Source organism: Copadichromis virginalis, linkage group LG2 (assembly GCF_057382275.1).
Source record: "Copadichromis virginalis isolate Kocher_CV1m ecotype Utaka linkage group LG2, C_Virginalis_male_GT1.1, whole genome shotgun sequence".
In the NCBI taxonomy this organism is placed as follows: Eukaryota; Metazoa; Chordata; class Actinopteri; order Cichliformes; family Cichlidae; genus Copadichromis; species Copadichromis virginalis.
Window position 1 is genome coordinate 38,479,869 of NC_140619.1, and position 24,937 is coordinate 38,504,805.

Genomic DNA, 24,937 nt, shown 5'->3' on the forward strand with positions numbered 1-24,937 from the left:
TGATTTATCAAGGGGAAGAAAAAGCTATCAAAACTTACCATATGAAAAAATACACCAACTCCACTTGTTAAATTATGAATTCACTGTGGTTAACCATATTTTTTGGAAAGCTGAGTTCAGTTTTACTAGCCACAGTCAGCTGTTGAGAAAAGGAACACAAAGGCTTGTCTTAGAAGAATAGAATAGAATAATCCTTTAATTGTCCCACAACGGGAAATGTGGTTGTAACAGCAGCCAGAAAGACACATATACAAACAAACAGTACACAGGACACAGAACAGAAACATAAAAATTTTTTCTTACATATTTACATTAAGGATAATGGTTACTATAAACAGAGTACAGTTATTAAATTAAATAAAAATAACTACAGATAAGAGGCAAACCAGGTTGTAGTGCGAATCGGTTGATTAAATTATTGCAGTTACAGCGCAGATGTAAACATCCACGTTTGTTGGGAGCAGTTCTGATTGTACAGTCTGACAGCTGCAGGGAGGAAGGACCTGCAGAAACGCTCCTTCATGCATCGAGGATGCAGCAGTCTGTCACTGAAGCAGCTCTGCAGTTCAGCAACATTTACATGCATGGGCTGGGAGACTCTGTCCATCAGAGATGTTATTTTGGCCAGAGTCCTTCTGTCTCCCACCACCTGCACTGGGTCCAGGGTGCATCCCAGAACAGAGCTGGCCTTCCTGATGAGTTTATCCAGCCTCTTCCTCTCAGCTGAAGATAAACTGCTGCTCCAACACACCACACTGTAAAAAATGACAGATGTCACCACAGAGTCATAGAAGGTCTTTAAAAGCGCTCCCTGGACTCCAAATGACCTCAGCCGCCTCAGGAGGTAGCGTCTGCTCTGACCCTTCCTGTAAAGAGCATCAGTGTTGTGGCTCCAGTCCAGTTTATTATTCAGGTGAACACCCAGGTACCTATAGGAGTCCACTATCTCAATGTCCACTCCCTGGACGTCTGCAGTGTAGAGGGTGAAGAGGAACGGTGCCAGCACAGTGTGGGGCCCCCGTACTGCAGACCAGCGTGTCAGAGACACAGCCCTGTGTCCTCACATACTGTGGGCGTCCTGTGAGGTAGTCCAGTATCTGGGACATGTGTTGGTCCACTCCTGATAACTCCAGCTTGTCTCTCAGAAGTCGTGGCTGGATGGTGTTAAAAGCACTGGAGAAATCAAAGAACATGATCCTATGGAAAGGGAACAAAAACAAAACAAAAAATCACGGACAAACAGTATCCCATATTCTTGATTTTTACTTTACAAACACTTGTTGTAATGACTAACTACTCCTGACATCAGGCTGATCCTGCCACGATTTGTTCCCCCTGTCTAAATGACAGACAGTATTTCATAGTTGTTTATGTTTTTTAACCCATTTTGCACAAAGAGGCATTTTTTGAAAAATGTATTTATAGCAATGTTGAATAATATTATTGCACAAGAAAAAAACAACACGTAAAATAATCACACCGTGACGCCTCTGCCTTTCTAAATGGAGGGACAGTAACGTGTGTAAGCGTGTAAAACCTGAAGACAGTCAGATTAACAGTAACAGTATTTTGTTTCTATCTCCCATTCTGCAATTCATCTCATGTAAACAATAACTTTGTTTCCACTTTGTTATTTTCCACCGGTTGTTCCTGCATGGGAAAGAGAACACTTTATGGATCAATTCTGCAACAGCAAACATGGTGGGAAAAGTTGTCTGTGTCAAATAAAAAAGTTCCAAGTTAAAGTTGAAGCCACTATTATAATAACGGAGTGTTTAACACTTAAATTGACAAAGGAGGGCATCTGGGGGACAGAGAGTGTCCTCCAGTACATATTTCTTGGGCCATTGGGGATATTCAGCCACAGTGATTGCAGATGAAACAGATTTCAAAATTAGACTTTCCTTTGCTGTATTTTATTATGTCAATACCCACTGCAAGCTTGCTGTGTGAAGGAAGGCTGGTTATGAAAAAGTGCCACAAAGTTTAAAAAGAGACGAAGAAAAAGCCTCTTTCACATCATCTGAGAGATAAATTTTTATATATTTTTTTACATGGTACTATATCCTAATGTCTCAGCAGAAATCAGTCCTTGTCAGGGCAGGGGATGCGTTTCTAAATCTTCTGTTGTTCAATTTTGGTGAAGCTGTGCGAATTGTCACCTCAGTATCTCGTCTGCTTCAAGATTTGATATGTTGTGTATCCAGGGATATTCTTCCGCATACAATGGCTATAATGAGTGACTAACTAGTGTTGCCTTCCAGCTCAAAGCAGTCTGGCCTTTCTGCTCTGATCTCTGGCATCAACAAGGTATATTTTCCACAGTGAATGGGACTCACTAAATATATTGTTTTTTGGAGCATTTCTCTTGAAATCCTGGAGGTTGCTTGAGAAAATCCCAGTTGTCAGATCAGAACTTGTGGCACCAACCACGTCATGCTCAAAGTCACTTGCTGCTGTGTAATTGGATGAACAGATATGAGTGTTAACAAGTAGCTCAACAGGTATATCTAGTGTGATCTAAAGTGGCCACTAAGTGTAGAATAAACTAAACAGCAAGGGGATTTTGTTGACAAATAATATCCAGTTTCATCATACTTTTTACAATAATTAAATTCTGAAAGTCACTTTTTAACCTGAAACAGGAAGTATCTCTCTTTAGTTTGAGTGGGGATTTATTCCCTCTACCCAAATAGGAGAAGCACTTCATTTATTGCCCAATCAACCACAGAATTTAGTCACTGAATAAGAAATAAAAATCACAACATTTAAGAAAAAAAAAAATCTGCAGGTTTATTGTTTTTTTTTCCTTAACAGTACAGTAGATACATGTCATGACCCTGCATTGGTAGGGAATAGGTGCCTTAAAGAACAAGCAGTGCTTATTATATTCATGTGACGAATGACTGACAAATCAAACACATACACTAGGAGAGAGGTCTTTTGACTTCCCAGCAATCTCTTGACAAAAATACCTGCAGATGCATCACTTCCATTTCACAATCATTAAAATGGAATCCAGAGTTTTCAACCCATACTCAGGAACCACAGTACAGTCTAGGAAGACCATAACTTGGTCTTGGTCCATTTAGTTAAAAATGAGAAAAAAAAAAAGTGAAACACTGCGTACAAATAAGGTCACTTAAATGAGAGAAAAATGGAAGCATGTAGGCTGGTTAACAAAGCAAGTCGTCAAGCTGATGCGAGAGCAGTTCGAAGGCGTGACTCTGTCCTGGTATGCTTGTCTGTGTTGCTGGTCGTACAGGGAAGCAAGAGGCGTAGCGGGTGGGGGATGCCTCGGTGAGTTTGTTTTTGCATTAACGCATCGTGACAAACTCCTCGGATGAGGTGGGGTGAATGGCGACTGTCTTGTCAAAGTCTGCTTTGGTAGCACCCATCTTGATGGCCACGGCAAATCCTTGTAGCATTTCATCACAGCCAAGGCCCTGCATGTGCAGCCCTACCACCTGCGAAGATTGTAAAAAATACAGTCGTCTTTTTTTTTTAAAGAACTGCAGCAGAGTGAAAAGAAACTGTTAAAAGATTTTAGTAGAGGCTTTAATGACACTTAAAGATGGCTTCAGGACTGCCTCCTGTATTAGTTTAAGTACTTCCAAGTTATTTTTTTGGAAAGTCTCAAATCTATTCTTCAATCCTGGTACATATAGCTGTGAAAGTGTAGAAAACAATTGCTTACAACATATGACGTAGGGCTGCCACGATTAGTCGACTAGTCACGATTACGTCGACTATTAAAATTGTCGATGACTAATTTAATAGTCGACGCGTCGTTTGAAGCTTTGTAAGATCCCAAAAGACGCAGGAATAAGTAGCAGGATTTAAGAGTGTAATAACGGACTGAAACAGAAGATGGCAGCACTGCATGTACAAGGATGCCAGCTGCCGTTAAACCCCGAAGAAGAAGAAGCTGTGTCCCATAGCGCAGCCCAGCTCTGTTGTCAACAATGGCGGCAGCTAGTTAGTTTTTATATTACTCTTATTATTCTTTCTGGGTCACAAAATAAACGTTTAACATATTTTCAGGCGAGAATGTAGCTGTGTAAACCTCAAATATCTGCTCAGTTTATCAAGACACCACATATTTTCAAAAGCGCTCCGACGTTTTCAGAGACGTCTGTTACCCACTAGCTCGATAGCTAGCCGGGGGCTAGGTCACTAGAGCCGTGAGAGCACCGGACTCCCGGCAAATCGTTTTCAAACCCACTGCAGTCACTTAGCTTAAAATGTTATTGTTTGGCTTTTTTCAGTATTTTATTTGTTTCTGAGTAAATCGGTTTGGCTGAGATTAAAGTTATAGTTTTTACACAGCTGAATAAATGTCAAGCAGACAGCTGATTATCAGAAGTGTGAGATGCTCCAGAATTTACTCCGGTGTCCTGTTATATTTTAGATAGCAAGGAGTTTATTAAACTTCACCAAAACAATCTGCAAATTTCATTAAACTTTAATAAACTATCATCTTGTCTTTATTTTTAGTTAGCACCTTAAACACTTAAAGCTGTAAGCTAATGATAGTTATATAAGAGCAGATGCTGCTGGTGCAATAAGCTGTACGTTTTACGTCCAATGGATGATGATGTGATTAGTCGACTAATCGCAAAAATAATCGGTGACTAGTCGACTATCAAAATAATCGTTTGTGGCAGCCCTAATATGAAGAGCTCCTGTATTACTGGTTGGGGGAAAAAGGCCCCATACGCTAACATTTACTGGTGATGTCTTAGCCCAAATGTGGTTGTTTACGAATAAAAATAATGCACTTCAACGTTAAGATGATTTAGAGAAGAACCTCCTTTTGTTGTTTAAATAATAGAAATAAATCGTCAAGAAGATATTCATTAAAATATTCACTATTTCATAAATTTAGGTGACAGTAATAATGTGCTAGAGTCACATTTATTTAGAGCCTGTTGTCTGGAGAAGAGATGACACTTACCTTCTCCTCTTTGCCCACACACACCAGCTTCATGATGCACTGACTCTTCCTGCTGGTGATAGCGTGATACATTGGTGTGAAAGAAGTCTTGTAAATCTTCACATTCTCCTTCCCTCTGGTTTTAATGGCCTCCTCTGTGACACGAACATTATCAAAAGTAAGGACAGTTTTACATCTTGCTGAGTAAAAATGGGAATAGCACATAAGATAAACGATTAAATGAAAGCCGGCCACAGAAACTGAGTTAAACCCACCGAGATGTGTTTTTTATTGTTCTACTCACCCTCTGTGAGGCCCACCGTGCCGATTGGTGGGTGGCTGAACACCACAGTGGGAATACAGGTGTAGTCCAACTTGGAGTCCTTCTTTCCTTCAAACAGTCTGTGCGCCAGCTTTCTGCCTGCAGCAATGGCAACTGTCCCAACACATGAAAACCTCATCAGAATGCTGCTAACACTCAAAATGCCCACAAAAGGGAATTTTATATTAAAAATAGGTTTAAAAAACAAACAAACTCAAACACTTCAAAATACAGAAGTAGAAAAAAGGCACCAGGAGAAGAACTTCACCAGGATACCAACATGTTTTGTCAAGAAACCTTGGTCACTCAAAGTTTTCTTTTACTCTTTTGTATTAAAGCTTTGACCTCAAATAAGAGTTTTTTGTTAACTACAGAGATGAAGAATTGATTTTTTTGGTTTTAATCAGCATTCATCATTTCACCCTGCCCTCTTCAGAAGTTACTGAAAAAGACCAATTGATCCACTAAATATAGATAAATAATAGACTCTCAAAAAGGATTTCAGAGCTGGGGACATTTGGGACCAAATCCTTGTCTGAATACTGTTTTCTTTGTTTACCCACACGAGCAATCGGTGAGCCTGAGTCACACCTGAAAAGCCTTCCTGTCTGAGCGCCTGACCCTCCCACGCGCAAGAAACCCGACGGTTGTAAACACAACAGACTCAGACTCCAAGATCACGTTTGTATAGGACAAATTTCTGGAGACTTGTTATTTAAAGTTTTCCTATTTAAAAACATATTTTTAATATGCACAAGTCTCTTGAAAAAGCCACTTCACAAAATTATGTATCCCCTGTAATCACCCAAAACCATGGGTGAGGTCACAAAAATGCAAACCTGGCATTTCAGTGCTGTTATTTGGAGTCACCAGTGTATGAAGTGTGTGTGGTTTTAAACTTGAGGTAGGTCTTTCCTCTAATAGACACAGAGAGACGTTATCCATTCTCACAAAGCGACTTACACATAAGATCTGATAATGTCCTGTCAGTGCACTCATCTGCAGCCTTCACAGCTTTGATATTCAAATATCCTCTATATAGCAATAAAATCCATTCAGAGCTATTAAACATAGACCCAGAAACCTTTAATATCACCAGGCTTCACTCAGCAATACTAAGTACATGGAAAAATAGTTACAACATCGGGAAACAGGTTGGAAAGAACACACACAGACACAAAAAGTGGATAAAGAAAAGTTGGGTTCTACCAGGTGTGAGAAGAGCTCTGCCACAAACATCCCCGACAGCGTAGATCCCCGATCGACTGGTGTTCTGAAACTCATCCACGATGATGTGGCCTCTTTCATCTGTATCCACACCCTGACAAAGAAAGAAAAGAAAAACTGTTTCACGTCTTAGAAACGAGTAAAAATGTGAACCGTGGAGATTAAAACAGATTAGGCCCATGTTTTCTCCTAGTTCCCTTTGAACTGGTTATTATTCTTGGAACTGTCTTCAGCTTTCCCTTAACATTAACGTCTCAAAAGAAACCTCCCAAAACTCCCATCCTTCTCTAAGAGAGAGTATTGTAGAGAAACACAGTTCGGATGAATAATGGTTTTAAGGAAAGGTAGTGCATGTTTTGCCTCTTTCTGTGTGCTTCCTCATGTATGATACTGACAGTGAATAAGAGACATGCGACTGAGAAGAGAAATCCCGTGTGGGGCAAGAAATAACGATGACTCAGCTAAACTGGAGGATTAAATGTAAAGCAGAACAGACAAAAGAGAGACGGGCCTCAAAGTCTTAAAGCGTGAGAACATTCAACATGTTTTTAGGTTTTTGAAAAGAGCTGGTTAAACTGCTGCTTTGACAAGTCATTCATTCTTCCTTCATATAACAAATGATTCAAACGATGTTATTACACATCCCTCAAATCTAAGCTCGGTAGACGGATCAAAGACAGTCAAAAGAAGACGTTGGCGTAACTGAGACTTTGCTGCCCCGCCTTCATTTATCAAGTATTTATGCCAGAATTTCATGCATCACCTTCAACAAAGTAGTAGCATGTGGAAGCTGTCCAGTCGTGTTCCCAGATTATCTGTTATTAAGGCTTAAGTCAGCTTTTTTTGGGATACCAGTTTTTTGCATACAAGCCTTAAATTATAAAATATTTTATTATTATTTGTGGAAAGCAGTTTCATGTTGGTATGTGTGCCTAAGACACAGTTATCGAAAGACATCTGCCGTCCTGTTATGATCTATAAGGACAATTATGCAGCGGTAGTGTCTTACTGCTCAGTGCTACATGTAAGTAGCACATAATATCTCCCAATAAATAAAATAACAACAATAATAATAATAATAAGTATTTGCACATTACACTATCCAATCTACAGATAAAAATCACAGGTAAACTGTTACCATCTCGCCGATGTTCAGTCCACCTGTATTGGGCTGCCTGCCGATGGCCCAGAGAAGGCAGTCCACTCCCTGGATGGTACTGATCTTCTCCTCGTCATTCTTCTTCTCTGGGTCTTTGGTAACCACCGTCACCTCCAGCCCCTTGTCCGTTTTACTCACAGACTTCACCTGAGAGTTCTTCCACAAATCTATACCAGAGTTTTGCAGTTCTTTGGTGCAGTTTGCACTTATAAAGGCGTCAAAGTTCCTCAAAACCTACAGACAGAATACGAGAGTACACATATGACCACATGGCTCCACGCTTCTAAGAACAGTCATATTGTGATTCTGTGTTGTCATTTTTCTTACTCCCGTCTGTCGAATAATGAGGGATGTTTTGGACCCTAAGGTGGAAAGAATGCCCGCCATCTCCACTGCAATATAACCAGCACCCACAACCAAACTGCGTCTGTAGGAAAAAACAAATACTATAATCACAGACCTACATGGTTCTGACGGTCTCCCATTAACATCAGTATGTATGACAAGCTTACTTTGGCAGTGTTTCAAGTTCAAAGAAGCCATCACTGGTAATGCCCAGGCTTGCCCCTGAAATTGTCAACAAACACAACAGCTGTCATCTTCTACACATCTGACTGATGCTCACTGGTAAAACAACGTATAGCATGTTTTACCTGGAACTTCTGCATCACTCAGAACAGAAGGTTGCCCTCCAGTGGCGATGAGGATGTGAGGTGCTGTATATTTTCTTCCATTGACTTCCACAGTCGGCTCAGCATCATTTATAAACCTGGCATAACCTTGAATGGTTTGGATTTTAGCCTGAAATAGAGCACATATGAGTTTTTTTTTTCTTTTGCACAGCAATTACATTTGAAAAGAACAGAAACCAAAAGAGCAGAATTCATCTGACACTTACTTTGTCAAGATTGTTGCGATAAATGCGATTTAGGTGACTGACGTACGCATCCCTCTTGGCTTTTAGGGTTCTGCAAAAACATAATATAAATTATTCAACCAGCTAAAATATGTTGTGTTAATAAACCATCATCACAAGGAATACTTGTCTTGTATCACCCTTGTGTTGCCATTTCTAGAAAATGAATCATAAAAAGCATAAACTGTTAGACCTCTCCTATAGTCTCTGTGATGGTAGAAAAATACAAGCTTGATGAAGAAAAACAAATTTAACACCTGGTTATATCCAGTTGTATTTAGCTGGCTAAATAAATAAACAGCAGTGAATCTCAGAGTAGCAACAAGTCAGCTGATCACAGCCTGTACAAAAAGAAAATTGGAGCTCACAATACAAATTGTGACTTATTTCTAAGTAACTCTTTCCCCCACACTGCATCACTACAACTCCCACCTGCTAAATCCCACTTTAACCCCTGGGATTCTTTGCACACTGAAGATGTTTGTGGAGCACTTAGTACTCTACTGTAATCCATGCAGGCACACCCCAATCCCAGCACATTCCTCTCACACTAATGTTATATTTTGAAAAGGTTTCCTCATGTTGTAAATGTAGTCAACCACTCCCTTCAGGAAGGCTTATCTTCAACAGTCATTTTTGCCCAACTTCATTGTGCACAGAGATAGAGAAGTGGGCTAAAGTTAAGCAACACAAAGTAACTGACTGAGAGGTTGTGGGAGAAATGAATGCTTCTTTGTACCAGGAAAAACCAAGACAGCTTTTAAAAGAGTTCATTGCAGTTGCAAAAAAGGAAAAAAGAAAAAAAAAAGATAAAAATCAAGTAGACACTAGCAGAAACTGTAACTTACTCCCAACTGAAACGAACGTCTCCAGTTTCAAAGCCATAATCACCATGATCGTGCAGATATTCGGCATGAACTGCTGCATTCCACATCACCTGAGAAGAAGAACAAAAAGAGCTGGCTTTGAGAACTTGAACTTTGAGAAGTGTACATGCAAAACCTTTTATTATAATAATATTATTATAATAAGTGTAAAGAAAAAGGTACCTTCTTAGGGACACAACCAACATTGACCTGAAAAAAGGAAAGAAAGCAGAACAAATGAATTGAGTGAAAGCTGGTCAAGTAGCAGTGATACAGATAGATTATGGAAGAGATACATTTTAGACTAAAGCTGCAGTGACAGGAAGAATATTTATGTAGTGCAAAGCAAAAGAACTGCAGTATCAAAAAATGCAATGCTGTGTCAGTGTGTTTCATAAAACCAACATTTTACAAAAGGAAAAGATGTAAAAGATTAGGTCAGGCGCATTCATATGGCTGTAAAGTAATACAACACCAGCATTCACTTATCAATAAGGAAAATATATGCAAATGTAACCACACTGTTTTTCACTGTGGCTTTGTGTGGTTTATGCCAAAACCATTGGACTGAAAGGTTTTGGTAGCCATTTCTTCCCCTGATGTTTTAACTGAAAAAAAAAACTATAGAGGCCTGATTTAACTAATAGTCAGCACAGACAGGCCTAACGCATTTAAAACCACTTCTTTCTTCCTCATATTGAGGCCTTGTGCAGATCATTTCAAAATGCCTCCGTTACAACAGATTCAGCTCAAGGCAACAGGAATGAGTTACAGTTTATAACCTCATCGGCTGCTTTGTACCTCAAACCCACAATGTTTGTCAGACACACAAAAAAGGAGTCGGGAGGTTTCGCAGTGAATCTGGTAACTGACGTGTCTGTGTGTGTGAGTGTGAGTGTACATGCTGAAGAGGTGACAGCAGCAGGGAGGCATGTCTGATTGATTTTTTATTATTATTTTTACTCACGCAGGTACCTCCGAGTTTGTGACTCTCGATCACGGCGGTAGCTGCTCCGAGCTCCGCCGCCCGCCGAGCCCCGGCCAGACCTCCAGACCCGCCGCCGACCACCAGAAAGTCGAACCGGGTTATCTCCGACGGGTCTGAGGCCATCCCGCTACTGATAACTCCGCGTCTGCAAAGTGACAAGAAAAACTGTTTCCTGAGAAGAAACCAGCACGGAGCTCGAGTCCGGGCCAGCTGTTTTAATAGTGCCATAACCAGGAAGGGCGCAGGAAGGCAGGGCCTATGTGTCGGGCAGACCGGGGAGTGGGAGGGTCAGTGAAAGCCACTGCTGTGTCATTGTGAACTGCAACAATGGTGTGCAAATCCCAGAAACTGTTCTGACAATAGTCATGATGATCCTCCCATGAGCGACAGTATGGTGGCTTCAAAAACATGAATAAATCAGAGCATTTTCATGCATCGAGGGTTTGATGGAAATATTTAAGGATATTTGAGGAGATCAGGCACTGGCGACTCCAGATTTAAGGATATAAAGTGAGCATCGTGACAATATTCAGAAACGCTAAACACACATCAGTAAAGCCGTTGTTTGCCACAAACTTACTGGAGTACTCACCTCGGTAATGCCAGTGATACTGACATACTAGGAAACAGTCTGCAGACTCTTGTGAACAGCATGTTTCTAACTGCTTTTATGGCATTTTAATCAGAGCTATCCACGGGGTGCCTTTTGCCTCTCTCTGACAGCCACTGCAAGCTGATAAACGCGTGTTGTTTGACTTTATTACAGCACACACAAAAGCGTCAAAGCATTTCCTGGGTCACTGGGTGAGCCCCCTCCCCTCTACATTGCCCCGATTTAGCAAACTGCTGCCTGGTCGTGTCTAAAATAATCAGTCCTTGTGCGAGATAATGGAAAAACCAACCGACAGGTAAAAACCGTAAAACTGTGATGGTGGAAGACGCCAAATTTGAAGAGTAGCGTAGATCCTCCAAAGCCTTGCGTTGTTTTTGTGGGAGATTTGGCGTAAATAACAGGGGAAGATGTGGCAGATTTGCGTGGTATTTCTTTCAGAATCACAGGTCCGTTGCGCTCAGCCTGTCAAGAAAAACAAATGATGAAGTTACACTTCTCACAGGGCCTTTCAAAACAAGAGTACACTCGAGTAGCAGCATGCATTATATTACTTTGTGAGATAACGCCTAAAGGAAACGAAGAATTAGACAGCAGTCGAGGCCATAATGTTTTGGACTGTGATATCATTTTCTTTTCTTTATTTTTAATGGATTTTAAATTACACAAGATGCCAATGAAGTGCAGACCATGGCAGTGCATGACAAATTAATACATTTCAACTGACTCTTTTATAGCTTAACAAGAAGGCCATCTACAGGCTCAAAAACCCAAATAAATCTCTCAGAAAAATAGCACAAATGTTAGTAGTGGCCAAATAATCCACTCAGACACCCCACAACACCACACAAGACAAATACATTATTCTAATTATATTCATTATTTGCAATATTTTTTTCTACGGTTAAGAAAAACAACTTCAAAGCATCTAAAGAACCAAGAATACCAGCAAGGGGGTATGTGTATGATTGTCAAAGTCTGCAATCAAAAGGCAACTTCACGAATGCCAGAAGAGCCTGCACAGCTCTGAAAAGATTCTTTGGACAGATGAAATCAAGATTAAACTGTACCAAAATGATGGAATGAGAAAGGTATGAAGCGTACCACATGTCAAATATGGTGGAGACAATATTATGGTATTGGCCTGTACTGGTGACCCAGTGTAACCAGTTCACTTGTGTATATTGCAGATGCTGCAAAACCGGTTGGACATCGTGACCCAAAGCGTGCTGAAAAAGCAACCCGAGCATTTCCCAAGGGAAAGAGATTCTGCAATCACCAAATGCAGGCAAAGGATTTCCATCCAACGATTAAAAAAACCCCATATATTTAAAACTATGTCAGTTTGTCCACTTCATATTGAGCTGCTGAAAATGGATACATGCACAAGCAGCACGAACACAGTTTCTGCCTGGCAATTGCTTTTGACATGCTGCTGGACAGATCAATTACATGCTCTCGTTACTTCCTCTTTATTTTAGTTTTATGGCAGCTGACAACCTTGAGAGTTGCTCTAACAGCCAATAATCATCCATGACTTTACTGTAATATAATTTGTATTTGCGCTTATCAGCCTTACTTCGGACATTTTTGGAAGGAAACCAAGCGAGGACTGTCCCTGTTTATCACTGGCCATTTAATCAGTTTATTCACCTGTTTAGCACATAATTTCCATGCACATTAATAACATGCAATTGGACAGAAAACCAAACTTTGCTGTGTTTTAACACATATTTTTATTTGCAGGCTTCCAGCAAATTAATATATTTGCACAATAACCCAAAATGCCCTCGTACATTCAGTCAGTGGTAAGATTGTGAGCCACATCAGACAGTGCACAAAAATTCATGCCTAGCAGGATGAACTATCTTCACCACTAGATGCTACATGTTATTAAATCCCTCGACATTGTCATGTAAGATGATGTCAGTCTTACTGTGAGTTCACAAAAACATATTTTTTAAAATCAATCCAAAAGGGTTTGAATCTTTAAACAATCCCATGCATTAACATAGGTGCCAGGTTTTCTATTTCTAATTTACCATATTTGTCACAAAATTGATCAATATTTTCTTAACTTAATTTATTTTTATTGGTTGAAATTTGTTGTATTTTGTCTTTTATTGAACCTAAAAGATGTTCTGATGTTTTTCCTGCCATATATTATTTTCAGCTCTCTGGTGTTTTTGTTCTTCTTTATTGCACTTAAATCATCAGTGTTATCTGCCTGTTAATACAGGTCTTATACTGTGGCAGCCACTGTGTTATATTGTTTACATTACTGAGAACCTTCACAGACATTGTTTACATTAAAAAACGTTCAATAAATAAAATATTAATAGTTTCTTTGTTGTGTTAAATATTATTTGCTGATGATCTGACTGAAAACGAAGGACACAGAATTTGTCATCACCAAGATTTCTAAACATGTTGAATCAGCTATATTTTTAACTTAGCGTGCTCTTATTTTGAAAACCAGAACAGCTTTCTTCCGCCATTGTTTTTGGTAGCTACAGATGGCTAACGACAAGCTAACCCAAAGCGGCTCGGTTGGTGGCGTTGACAAGCGTTAGTATCACGTTCAAAGAGTGGATTTTTTAAAATTCATTTTATTGAAAAAGATATCACCGACCAAATCGCTGTTTCGTAACACGGCAATCAGGTGCGTATGAGGCATTTGACTCTGTTGCAAATATAAACAGTTGTAATGTTGGCCGTCGTCTCCGCAACCCCCCGTTGTAGTTAGGTAGGGCCTTTTCGTCACGTTCAAAGGAAGAAAGCTCAGCGCGCACGGAGAAAAATGCAAATACAGACCAGTGCAATGAGTTTGATTAATTGCATTTTATTTTGCTGTATTGTTTTGATTTGCCTACACGCGCGCACAGCCAAATAAATATTTGCAGGAGCTGAAAATGCTGCATGAGCTGTGCGTGAGAGGAGGGGCTTCACAGGCCTCGTCCTAGTGTAAGCATAGTACACAGTGAGCTTAGGTCAATCATTTGTTTGTTAATGTTTTTGTTTTTCTTATGTTCCTTTCACAGGGAGAGACATCGTTGACAGGTGCATCAGTGTCTGCTTTCCCCGGACATGAACCCTGGACATCAGGTGAAGATGGATGTTTACTTCAGGGTGTCACGTCAGCCTCTGAAATTGTGAGAATTACTGCCAGATGGCCAGAACACCTCACTTCTCATTATGAAGCCTGTCAGCTATCAAAGCATGCCATCCTCTGTGAATGGTGGACATCCAAATTTGTCACTGGATCGCGTGTTAACCACTTCAAACGTGAGGTATTGTGAGAAATGTGGATTTGCGTCTACAGATGCCTCAGCGTTGGAGAAGCATATGGTTGAGCATATGGGGACACGGTTTTACTGTTTTTATTGCAACGATATTTCCTATAGTGAGGCGGAGTTAAACGCGCACCTGAAACGACACACTTCGAAGTATCCATTCAAATGTCCTCACTGTGGACAGGGCTACATGAGGAGGCTGTGCCTTTTTAAGCACATTGAACGTTTGCATAATAAAAGCATTATTCAGGTACCTGCTAAGCCTGGTGTGATGAAAAATCCGCAGGACCCCGTCCCCAGTGCCTTAACAAGCCTGCACGCTGCCGATCCGTCGTCGCTTCGGCCGGTTGTTCGGGTGACGGTACCTAGCCCGAGTGTACCTGCTGTCAGACTGGGAAAAGACGAACAGAGAGCAAAAACACTGGAAACGAAGGTATCGAATGTCACTAATGGCAACCCAGAACGTCTTTCCCCTTTGAATGGACTCATTCAGCACAATAGAGCTCTCACAGTTTCTCTGCCAGAAGAAGTAACAATTCCTGCTGGCTGCTTGGTTGAACTCGTTGAGGTGAAAACTGTAAATGGGACAAAAGAACTAAAGCTCAGGCTCGTTTCCCAACAAGAAAACGAGTCAGTGATAAAGGACACGAGGATGACAGTTTCTCAAAACACAGCGCTGGGGAAGCCATTGTCATCTACATTAATCAATCACACCAACACGGTGCGGCCTGGGAGTATGAGCACGAGCACTATTAACAGGAAATCATGTGACACAAAGATGGTGAATGTAGAGCGCCCCGCTGTTGTCCCGGTCAGTATTTCCAACAATCTCCCAGTGACTCCAGTGAGCAAAGAAAAGAGTGGACTGAAAAGGGTATCACCGGAAATAATCAACTTGGAGTCTAACGTAGTCATTCCTAATAAGTTTCCCAAAAATATCATCAGTCCTGTAAGAGAAGGGGTAAACAGTGGGATCAGAGTTACGCAAACAGCACTGGTGAGCCACGTAGCTCCTCTTCCAGTTATCTCCAACAGGGTCACCAGCAGGTTGAACACCACCAGCCTGCATCCAAGCAGCATGGTTTCTCAGAGAGTGATGGATGAGAGAAAGACCTTACTTCCAGAGTACCCCAAGAGTGTTCCATCCAGGAGAGCGGGTGACACGAAAAACATGCAGGATATGCCGGTGGCTATGAAGGTGGAACCCGGGAACATCTGCTTCAAGAGTAGCACTGCTTCAAAACCAATCAAAGAAGTGGCACCCTCGAACCAGGACAGGATTAAATCAACTTCTCCCTCCATAAGAAGTTCCATTGTTCCAACTGTCCAAGTGAGACCACCAATATGTCTCGTCAGTAAGGATAATGTTCCAACTCAGTCTTTTTCATTACCCAAGACTATAAACAAGCTTGTTTCAGTCAAAACTCCTGTTTTTTCAAATCATGCCAAGTCAAAGAGCTCAACTTGGATGCCGGAAGTCAGACTAAATGAGCTGGCAAAAGAGAGGGACGTTTCAGAACCTGAGAGCTTCCCCATCATATCCTCTGTGTTTTCATTGAGTCAGCAGCCAGAGGACGCCCAAGGTCCCATTCAGCCATTGGTAATGGCTTTGCGAGGCATAGTGATGGATAAAAGTAGCAGTTCTGTCAGTACGACTCAAGATCAAGTTAAGATAACAAACACTGAGCACATGGACAAGACCCTGACATTAGGGCCCAGCCCTCAGGTGGAAACAAAAAACAAATCCTTCATCCGTGAGTCGTTATTGACGGAGCAGACGGAGCCTGTAGAAGCAAAAGACCACAATAAGGGGGTTCATCACTCTCCTGCACTGACCCACAACCATGTTGATATCAAAGAGGAAAAAAAGATCCCTCTACCACCAGATGATAATAAATCCAGTCACAGTCCTGCTTCAAAATCTTCAACACACGAAGAATCTAATGTTGCAGAACACGCAAAGGCATCTGAAACTGAAGAACCTCTTGAGCAAATGGTCAAAAGTGAGCAGGACTCAAAGTTTCTGACTGTCACCCTGAAGAGGGTGCAAGTGGGCGTGTGGAAACAAACCAAGAAGGGACTGAAACTTAGAATATCCAAATATAAGACTCAGGTACCTGTGGACAGTGTAACTGACTGTACAGTCATTTACCCAATGCCGCTGAAAGTGGACCAACCAGTGAAACGACCGGGTCCAAACCAGCCGGTGGTAGTGCTCAATCATCCGAAGCCTCGCGGCTCTGCACAGAGAACGAGAGCTGATCCTTTTGCAAACACAGGAGCTTCTGAAGTGGTTCCAAAGTGCCAAATCTTGAAAATGAGACTGAGCAAAGTGATGGGTCAAAAATATGAGGTGATGGGTTGCACCGTCCGAGTGTTTCCATGAATGTATTGGACAATTCATCAATGGAAAGAAGTATACATCTATGAGGAAGCAGTTAGTATTACAGTAAAGAGATGTTTAAGGTCAAAAACTGACAAAATCTCAAGCCAATTATTTTCTTTATGGGAGAATAAGAGTAAAAAATATGGACGTCTGAGTATCACTGAACATTGTCTTATATGTATAATATGAACTATTCAAGTGCAATGCTGTTTGACTGCTTTGAGTCAATGAAAATGGACTGAATGCCGTTATAGATTGCAGTCAAAAACACAGATATTAAGTACTGTTTCTGAAGGTTGAGAGACCAGTGGATATGTCATTAATGCATGCTGTTTATTTAAAAAAGGATAAAGTTTTTATTTATTTTTTTTTTACGTTGCATCAGTGAAATTTTATGGGCTTCCATGCTGCCACCTGAAATAGGTGCAGTGATGGGTATTCAGACTTTTTCCTGCCTTAAAATTGGCCTTTGGGGAGAGAAGTTCATATTTAAGGCAGTGTTTTCCTTTTTTTAAACAGAAAAGTTTGCATTTCCTGCTATTTGACACATAAATGTATTTCATGCCTGTGCGAATTAAACCCCACTTTAATAACAGTTAAAAAATACTGGTTAAACAGTCCTTGTGATTTTCCAGCCAAAACCTCTTTGGTGGGACCCAGATGTTTTGTATATGCTGGTGTTAAGTATGATTAAATATTTATAATGACATTTTGTAAGATGTCATTCCTTGTGACTGAAAAGAATGAAAATGCCTAATTGACAGTTCTAATTAGGTCAAATTTGGGGCAATACGTTTCCAGTTGAGTCATTATTTATTTGTATTTTTAAAATAATTTGCATCTTTGAAGGCGCCCCAATCACTTCATGTTTGTTAACATGGCCGATTGTGTAGATGACTGTGTGCTGTGTCTAAAAAAAATGAAAATTTCAACACTAATAGCCGTCTAAAAGGTTTGTCCAGTTTTAAAAGCTCCTCCAAATTTTAGCTGGAAAAATGTTACTTTTCATGTCAGCAGCTGGTTTTGTAGTTCTGCGTTTAGCTACTCTTTGCAAAATCTACTCTTTGGAACATGTTACAGAACCATGTTGTATTTTTTAATTAATCATTGATAACTTTGATTGGTGAACCAATTTAAAAAACAAAAAACTACTGTAAAGTGTAAATAATGGAACCTGGGCATACACTCAGCTGTGTTATCAGTTCAGATATGATATTAATCACTGAGTCTTGCAGAGATACAAAAGTCTGCCAGTTGTACATCTGTGTGAAGTGAAATGTTACAGAGCTTAAGGCTAAAATTTAGAGTATATCTACTAATCCAGACGTAAGGATGATGATGATGCACTAAAAAAAGTACCCTAATACTTTACGGTGTCATTTTACTTTAAAGCGCAAAACGAACGTCCTGAAGAATCAAGATAATTTTTTGGTTTTTATTCAATTTGGCTCTGTAATTAGTAATGTGATCTTTTTTTTTCCTTTTCTTTGTGTGATTGACTTGAGTTTTCTTGTGTGACTTTTTTTCTCTCAAGGTTTAAAGCTTCACCTATGAGAGTAATCTAGAGAAGGTAGAAGCAACCTAAACTGGTCAATTCCTGTAATAGAAGTATTTTCCTGCCATGACAATGGTGACTCATAGACAATTCAAACCTGTTGTATATTTTTCAAAATAATCAAACGTAAGCAATCTTCTGTCCTGAGACTTCTCAGATCTGTTTTACTTTACAACAGCATATGTGTGTTGTTTATTATGTGTTCACAGTGTACAAGGTGCTAGACCTATGATCACATTTGTAGGTTTTGGTTGCCCCAGTTTTTATTACACGTGTGTGTATATGTATATATACATATATATGTTTTGGGTCACTCAGATTTTATGGTTTATAGACCTATAAATATAAAACATGGTAACTGGTGTTCATACTCAGTAGGGAATGGCCCCTTCTGGAGCACCAACACTTACTTTCCTTACATTGCAGCTAAAGCTGCTGTGCAGTCTGTTATATATTCATTATCCTAAAGTTGTTTGACATGTCTTTATGGCTGTTTTCCTTTTGCCTTTTAATTTAATCCTCATCTGTGTGGGAATTAGTCATATTCCAGTTCAAGTGTTTTTGAGTTTTATTACATTCTCAGTGTTCATTATCATTGTGATCCATGCTTTTATAATAACAATTGTGTAATTCCTCTTTTATTAAAAAAAAAGTATAATTGACAACGGTTTGACTTGTATATTTTTTCCCACCAACTGAAACCCATCACTTAAAGTTCACTGTAGATCAACGGTAGTTTAAATCTATTAAAGCATACGTGATAATTCTTTTTCAGTTTTTTGACACCCTGTATTGTCCTGTTTGTCACATTGGGCCACCATGCTCAACATCAAACTAATCTCTGCAAATATCTTAATGTACAAAGGTCCGGGCAACATTCAGATAGTCAAATTTGCTTAGGAACACTCCTGGCTACCTGGGTGTATATTGATGGTATCAGTAATAAGAGCTAAACAAGCGTAAACACATGACTGAATGCTTTCTTTATTACCCTAATTAGCAGAGGATCCATCTGATAAACCTTTATAAAAGGTTATACCAGATTATATTAAACCTGCGTGTCCAAACCACATTAAAGTTTGGACACAGATTTTCATTTAATGTTTTCTCTTTATTTTCATGACTATTTACATTGTAGATTCTCACTGAAGGCATCAAAACTGAATGAACACATGAAATTATGTAGTAAACAAAAAGTGAAATAACTGAAAACCTGTTTTATATTTTTGATTCTTCAAAAAAAGCCACCCTTTGCTTTGATTATTGCTTGGCATTCTCCCGATGACCTTCATGAGGTCGTCACCTGAAATGGTTTTCCCAGAGATGCTGAGCAATTTTCGGCCCTTTTGCCTTCACTCTGTGGTCCATGGGATTAGGTCAGGTGACCGTGGAGGACTCTCCTTCTTGGTCAGATAGCCCTTGCAGAGCGTGGAGGTGTGTTTGGGGGTCATTGTCCTGTTGAAAAATAAATGATGGTCAACTAAATGCAGACTGGATGGGATGGCATGTGGTAGCCATGTTGGATTGGTGAGCCTTCAATTTTGAATCAATCCCCAACAGTGTCACCAGCAAAGCACCCCCCACACCATCACACCTCCTCCTCCATGCTTCACAGTGGGAACCATAAATGTAAAGACCATCCAGTCACCTTTTCTGGGTGGCACAAAGACACGGTGGGTGGAGCCAAAGATCTCAAATTTGAACTCAAATTCCCTGTGTTTCTTTGTCCAAAAAAATCTCTTCTACTTGTTGCTTTTCCTAAATGTTTTTTTTTAGCATCTGTTTGACCATAAAGACCTGATTGGTGCAGTCTCCTCTGAACAGTTGATGTAGAGATGCGTCTGCCACTGGAACTCTGTGGCATTTATCTGGGCTCGAGGTGCTGTTAACTTGCAATTTCTGAGGCTGCTGACTCAAATGAGTTTATCCTCAGCAGCAGAGGCGACTCTTGGTCTTCCTTTCTTGGGGCAGACCTCACGTGAGCCAGTTTTGTCGTAGTGCTTGATGGTTTTTGGCAACTGCACTTAGAGAGACACAAGTTTAGCAATTTTCCAGACTGACTGACCTTCACTTCCTAAAGCAATGATGGACTGCTGTTTCTCTTTACTTAGCTGATTGGTTCTTGCCATAATATGAATTCTAACAGTTGTCAAATAGGGCTGTCAGCTGTGTACCAGCCTGACTTCTGCACAACACAACTGATCCCATCCCCATTAAGAAGGCAAGAAAGTCCACAAACGAACCCTGACAAGCACACCTGTGAAGTGAAAACCATGTCTACATCATGAAGCTCACTGAGAGAAGCCAAGGGTTTGCAGCACTGTGAACAAAGCAACGGTGGCTACCTTCAGGAATCTAACTATAAGACATATTTAGAGTTATTTATCAATTTGTCTTTGCTACAAAATTCCATGTATCTTGCTTCATATATTTGATGTCTTCAGTTTGTAACTATAATGTAGAAAAAAGTCAAAATAAAGAAAAACCATTAAATGAGGTGTATGCAAACTCTTGGCTGGTAGTGTATGAACTTGTTGCCTTGTGTAAAGAATATATACAGTGCTTACTAAATGTATTAGACCACCTGTCATAAAAACAAGAAAATAAACACTTTAGAAATCATAAATATTTTCAAAAATAAGTGAATTCATGCTTTTATAGTCAAATTTGAGCTGGTATACTGGGTTTAATTAAGGTCCAGTGTGTTTAATTAACATTTTGGTCACTAAAAGTAATTTTATGTTCAGAACTGAAAGTAAATAGCTGTAATTTGGCGTGTTAATCAAATGTGCCTCACAATTTTTTCCAGGTTTATTTGCAAAATAGTAAATAAAACTCTCAGTAAATTAAAATAAGTCAAATGGATAATTACAAAAATTCTATTTAAGCATTGATAGTATCATTTTAATTCAAGAGCTTGTGCATACTGGAGGATTAACCATTACAAAAACATATTTAAAAAAAAAGTATCTGAATTTGGCCTTTCGTAGTCCATGTTTGGATCAGTGCAGTTTCACTAAAGCAGATCCATGTTAATGACATCCATCGTCATGTTTTCAGGAGCAGTGTGCAAATGCAGTCAGACTCTGTACATCATGCCTTCCATTTCCTTATCCCTATGGATCCTCCTGCTCACCTTTCCTTGATCTGTGTAACTAGCAAAAGAAGGTCGCAGGTAATTTTACCTGACTGCTATTTTTGAAGTTAGTACCATCTTTTTATATGGTGATTTTCACAGACATTAAAGTCACGCTGCACAACAATTAAAACACAATATGCAAAGAGAACCACGGTAAAACTGAATAAAAATAAATTAAAATGTAAATAACAAAAAATGTTAGCAACCCTAACCCTAATGCCTGATTAAACAGAAAAGCTTAATCTTGGTACAATAGACTGAAAGGCTGTTACCCTGAGTCTTCAGTCTTCTATGAGAGACAACTAATAGATTTTGAGCTTAAGAAGTGTGTTTAATAACAAGTTGAGATAGGTGATCTGGAGCTTGTCCCTTTAGGACTCTGTTTATAAGTGTCAGACTTTTAAAAATGAATTCTAAAAACACTTGAGAGCCGATGTAAAGAGAATAAAATAGGGGCAATGTGAGCTCGTTCTGTAGAGTTCTGCAGCATTTTGCATTGCCTGGAGGAGTGACAGAGGATTTGTCTAAGCTGAAAAACAGTGGTAGAGTAATTGAGGTGCAATGATCTAAATGCATAAGCAATGTTTTATAGTTCAAAGAAAGACACTAAAGATCCCAAACATGGCCTCAATCTTGCCAGAGTTCAAAATAATCAGGTTATTGGAGAAATCCAGGATAAACCATCAACTGGAGTGGACAACCTATCCAGCTGATCAGGCTTAAAAGATGTGTACAGCTGAATGTCGTCAGCATACAAATTACAAGAATTGCCAGAAAAAGTTTGAATGATACTGGCTAGCAAAAACGTATAAAAGGAAAATAATAATGGACCCAGGACGGAACCTTGTTGAACCCTACAGGTTACGCAAACAAAGAAAGAGGATGTCACGTAATCATGTTGGTGTCACCAGCTTTGGACACTCATTCCCCCACCTCTCCCCCCTCCATAGAGCCATCACCACCTTCATACACTTCACCTACAACACCCCCCTCCTCACCCCACACAAAAGAGGATTTCACACCACCTCCTCCCACCACAACTCTTCATATTCATGAAGCAGATGTGAGGAAGCAGTTTAAGAGTCTGAATGCTCGAAAAGCTCCCGGCCCAGACGGTGTGTCTCCTGCCACCCTCAGACACTGTGCAAACGAGCTGGCCCCAGTGTTTTCTGGCATTTTCAACTCCTCACTGCAGGCATGTCATGTGCCTGCCTGCTTCAAGTCCTCTACCATAATCCCTGTCCCCAAGAAACCTAGGATCACTGGACTAAATGACTACAGACCCGTGGCTCTGACATCTGTGGTCATGAAGTCATTTGAGCGCCTGGTTCTCTCCTATCTCAAGACCCTCACGGCCCCCCTCCTGGACCCCCTGCAGTTTGCATACAGAGCCAACAGGTCTGTAGATGACGCCATCAACATGGCCCTACACTTCATCCTGCAGCATCTGGACTCCCCAGGAACCTACGCCAGGATCCTGTTTGTGGACTTCAGCTCTGCCTTCAACACCATCCTTCCAGACCATCTCCGAGGCAAGCTTTCCCAGATGAATGTGCCTGATCCCATCTGCCGGTGGATCACTGACTTCCTGACGGACAGGAAACAGCATGTGAGGCTGGGAAAGAATGTCTCGGACTCTCGGACCATCAGCACCGGCTCCCCTCAGGGCTGTGTTCTTTCTCCTCTGCTCTTCTCCCTGTACACCAACTGCTGCACCTCCACCCACCAGTCTGTCAAGCTAATCAAGTTTGCAGATGACACCACCGTTATTGGACTCATCTCGGACGGGGATGAGTCTGCCTACAGGAGGGAGGTTGAACGTCTGGAGCCACTATCAGGGACAAACAGAGACTGCAGCGTGTTGTGCGCTCTGCTGAGAAGGTGATTGGCTGCAGACTCCCATCTCTGCAGGACCTGTACACCTCCAGGACATTGCGGCGTGCAGCCCGGATCTCAGCTGACCCTTCTCACCCTGGACACAGTCTGTTTGCCCTGCTCCCCTCAGGCAGGAGGCTCCGGTCCATTCGCACCAGAACCTCTCGCCACAAGAACAGTTTCTTCCCCTCTGCTGTTGGACACATGAACAATAACCGTATGACTGTTCCCACCACTAACACATGACCCTACGCTGTGTTCACTGCATCATTCCATGTTTGGCACTGATCACCACCTGCACTCATGTATATATCTATCCACTTAGCACTTTTAATTCTTATTCTTATTTTCATGTCTAGTTAAGCGTAATTTATAACAGTATGTTTGCACTGAAGCACCGCAGCAATTTCCTAATGTTGTAAACCCGCTCAACATTTGGCAATAAAACCCTTTCTGATTCTGATTTTATTCTTGTCCCTTAGGAGCTCACCACAAACTAAAAGAAGAACTTCAACATTTTGGCCCTCATGTTGAAGCCTTTCAGCTTCAGAGTTGGCTCACCCCTTTTTTGTATGCTGTATGTTCAGTTTTTTCCATTTTTTCAGACCTGAAGGGTTTCTTTTGTTTTTTTATTAAACAGTTTTTCAGGTAGTAGTGATCCGTGGTTTGTTCACAAAGCAACGTACAGTCCTCGCCTCACAAAATCTGATATATTTTGTAATGGTAGCCAGTCAAAAGTAAAGTCACTCCACCTCTTAATAACACTTGGGGAGAGGATGCCATTTAACAATCTGTTAACAACTGCAATCTCCCAACAAAGGAGGGGGCAGGAGCTGAGTGACACTATGCATTCACCATTTGCATACAGTGGGCCTGTTTTCTCTGGTGGGGCAATGGTGACTCTGTTGAAGAGTTAGTAATGTTTTGTTCAGACAGACATGGTTATCAAGTGCTGAATTCAAAATCAATCTTGTCGCATACAAAGTTGTACGTAACGGGGTACATCATATTCTAAAGACCTTACGGTATTTTATTATCTCAACAGAACACGTTGGTCTAAGTGAAGGTTTATTTAGCCCTCTCGTCCATTAGTTCCTACTCTGACTCGCCATGGATCGCTATAACTCGACTCGGATCGACTGGTTTTCCATTACAATCCTGCTACTTAACCTGTGTGGTTGTCGTCATAGCAACACGTCTAAGCGTCCCTTTACGTAATTGATAAGCAACACGAACGGTACATAAAAGTACCCGCTGATTGTGCCGAGTAATAGAAAAGGGCTTTTGTGATTCCTAGAGATTCTAAAAGCAGTGTTCAACTATCAAACCCCTCTCTTGGGGAGCCTTAGTTTGGGTGACAAACTTAAATTTAAAAACTTTAATAAAGCTTAAAGTTATGGCTGGATCATGGGACTGGTGGACTGATCCCTGCATACAGGCATGAACTAAAACTTTCTAAACTTGCTGCAAAGACATTTAAGGAGTGGATTAATAAGGCTATAAAGAATATGCAGGCGTGACTGGACTTCACTGAATGGGAGAACTGCGATCCAACAGTCTGATTTAGTATACAAATGCTGTGACGTCCAACTTCCGTGATGACAGCTGCATACCATCACACAGCAGGGTGAGTTATAATAATGCCGAGCCCTGGTTCAAGGCTAA

At 40.6% G+C, this 24,937-nt stretch overlaps 2 protein-coding genes and 1 long non-coding RNA gene across 5 annotated transcripts; 2 read left to right on the plus strand and 1 right to left on the minus strand.

Annotated features, from left to right (window-relative positions):
* Positions 1 to 178: 178 nt before the first annotated feature.
* Positions 179 to 11,384, minus strand: gsr (glutathione reductase). 3 transcript variants are annotated; one of them, XM_085433993.1, is made up of 13 exons: positions 11,007 to 11,384; positions 10,394 to 10,559; positions 9,610 to 9,636; positions 9,409 to 9,497; positions 8,543 to 8,612; positions 8,298 to 8,445; positions 8,157 to 8,211; positions 7,972 to 8,071; positions 7,624 to 7,878; positions 6,468 to 6,579; positions 5,241 to 5,372; positions 4,958 to 5,091; positions 2,768 to 3,467 (listed from the first exon to the last, which is right to left on the minus strand). In XM_085433993.1, exons 1-13 carry the CDS (start codon positions 11,066 to 11,068, stop codon positions 3,318 to 3,320), a joined length of 1,500 nt encoding a protein of 499 aa, XP_085290119.1. In that variant the 5' UTR covers positions 11,069 to 11,384; the 3' UTR covers positions 2,768 to 3,317. The 3 variants fall into 3 exon arrangements, with proteins under 3 accessions (XP_085290128.1, XP_085290119.1, XP_085290136.1); XM_085434002.1 differs by lacking the exons at positions 2,768 to 3,467; positions 11,007 to 11,384 and adding an exon at positions 179 to 1,197 and having other exon boundaries at positions 10,394 to 10,842; XM_085434010.1 differs by lacking the exon at positions 11,007 to 11,384 and having other exon boundaries at positions 10,402 to 10,465.
* On the plus strand, positions 11,260 to 12,559 carry LOC146717991 (uncharacterized). Its single transcript, XR_014915505.1, has 3 exons — positions 11,260 to 11,322; positions 11,934 to 12,115; positions 12,215 to 12,559. It is a non-coding gene; the product is annotated as an uncharacterized LOC146717991 (long non-coding RNA).
* Positions 12,560 to 13,529: 970 nt separating this feature from the next.
* Positions 13,530 to 18,283, plus strand: znf518b (zinc finger protein 518B). Its single transcript, XM_085434030.1, has 2 exons — positions 13,530 to 13,686; positions 14,066 to 18,283. The coding sequence occupies exon 2, from the start codon at positions 14,220 to 14,222 to the stop codon at positions 16,701 to 16,703; it is 2,484 nt and encodes an 827-aa protein (XP_085290156.1). The 5' UTR covers positions 13,530 to 13,686; positions 14,066 to 14,219; the 3' UTR covers positions 16,704 to 18,283.
* The last annotated feature ends 6,654 nt before the right edge of the window (positions 18,284 to 24,937 follow it).

Coding starts and splice junctions, on each gene's coding strand:
- znf518b (XM_085434030.1), top strand. CDS start 14,220: ATGAAGCCTGTCAGCTATCAAAGCATGCCATCCTCTGTGAATGGTGGA.
- gsr (XM_085433993.1), bottom strand. CDS start 11,068: ATGCTGTTCACAAGAGTCTGCAGACTGTTTCCTAGTATGTCAGTATCA. Junction 5,373..6,467: donor CAGAGCTCTTCTCACACCTG/GTAGAACCCAAC, acceptor GTGTTGGGACAG/TTGCCATTGCTGCAGGCAGA. Junction 5,092..5,240: donor CACGGTGGGCCTCACAGAGG/GTGAGTAGAACA, acceptor TTCGTGTCACAG/AGGAGGCCATTAAAACCAGA.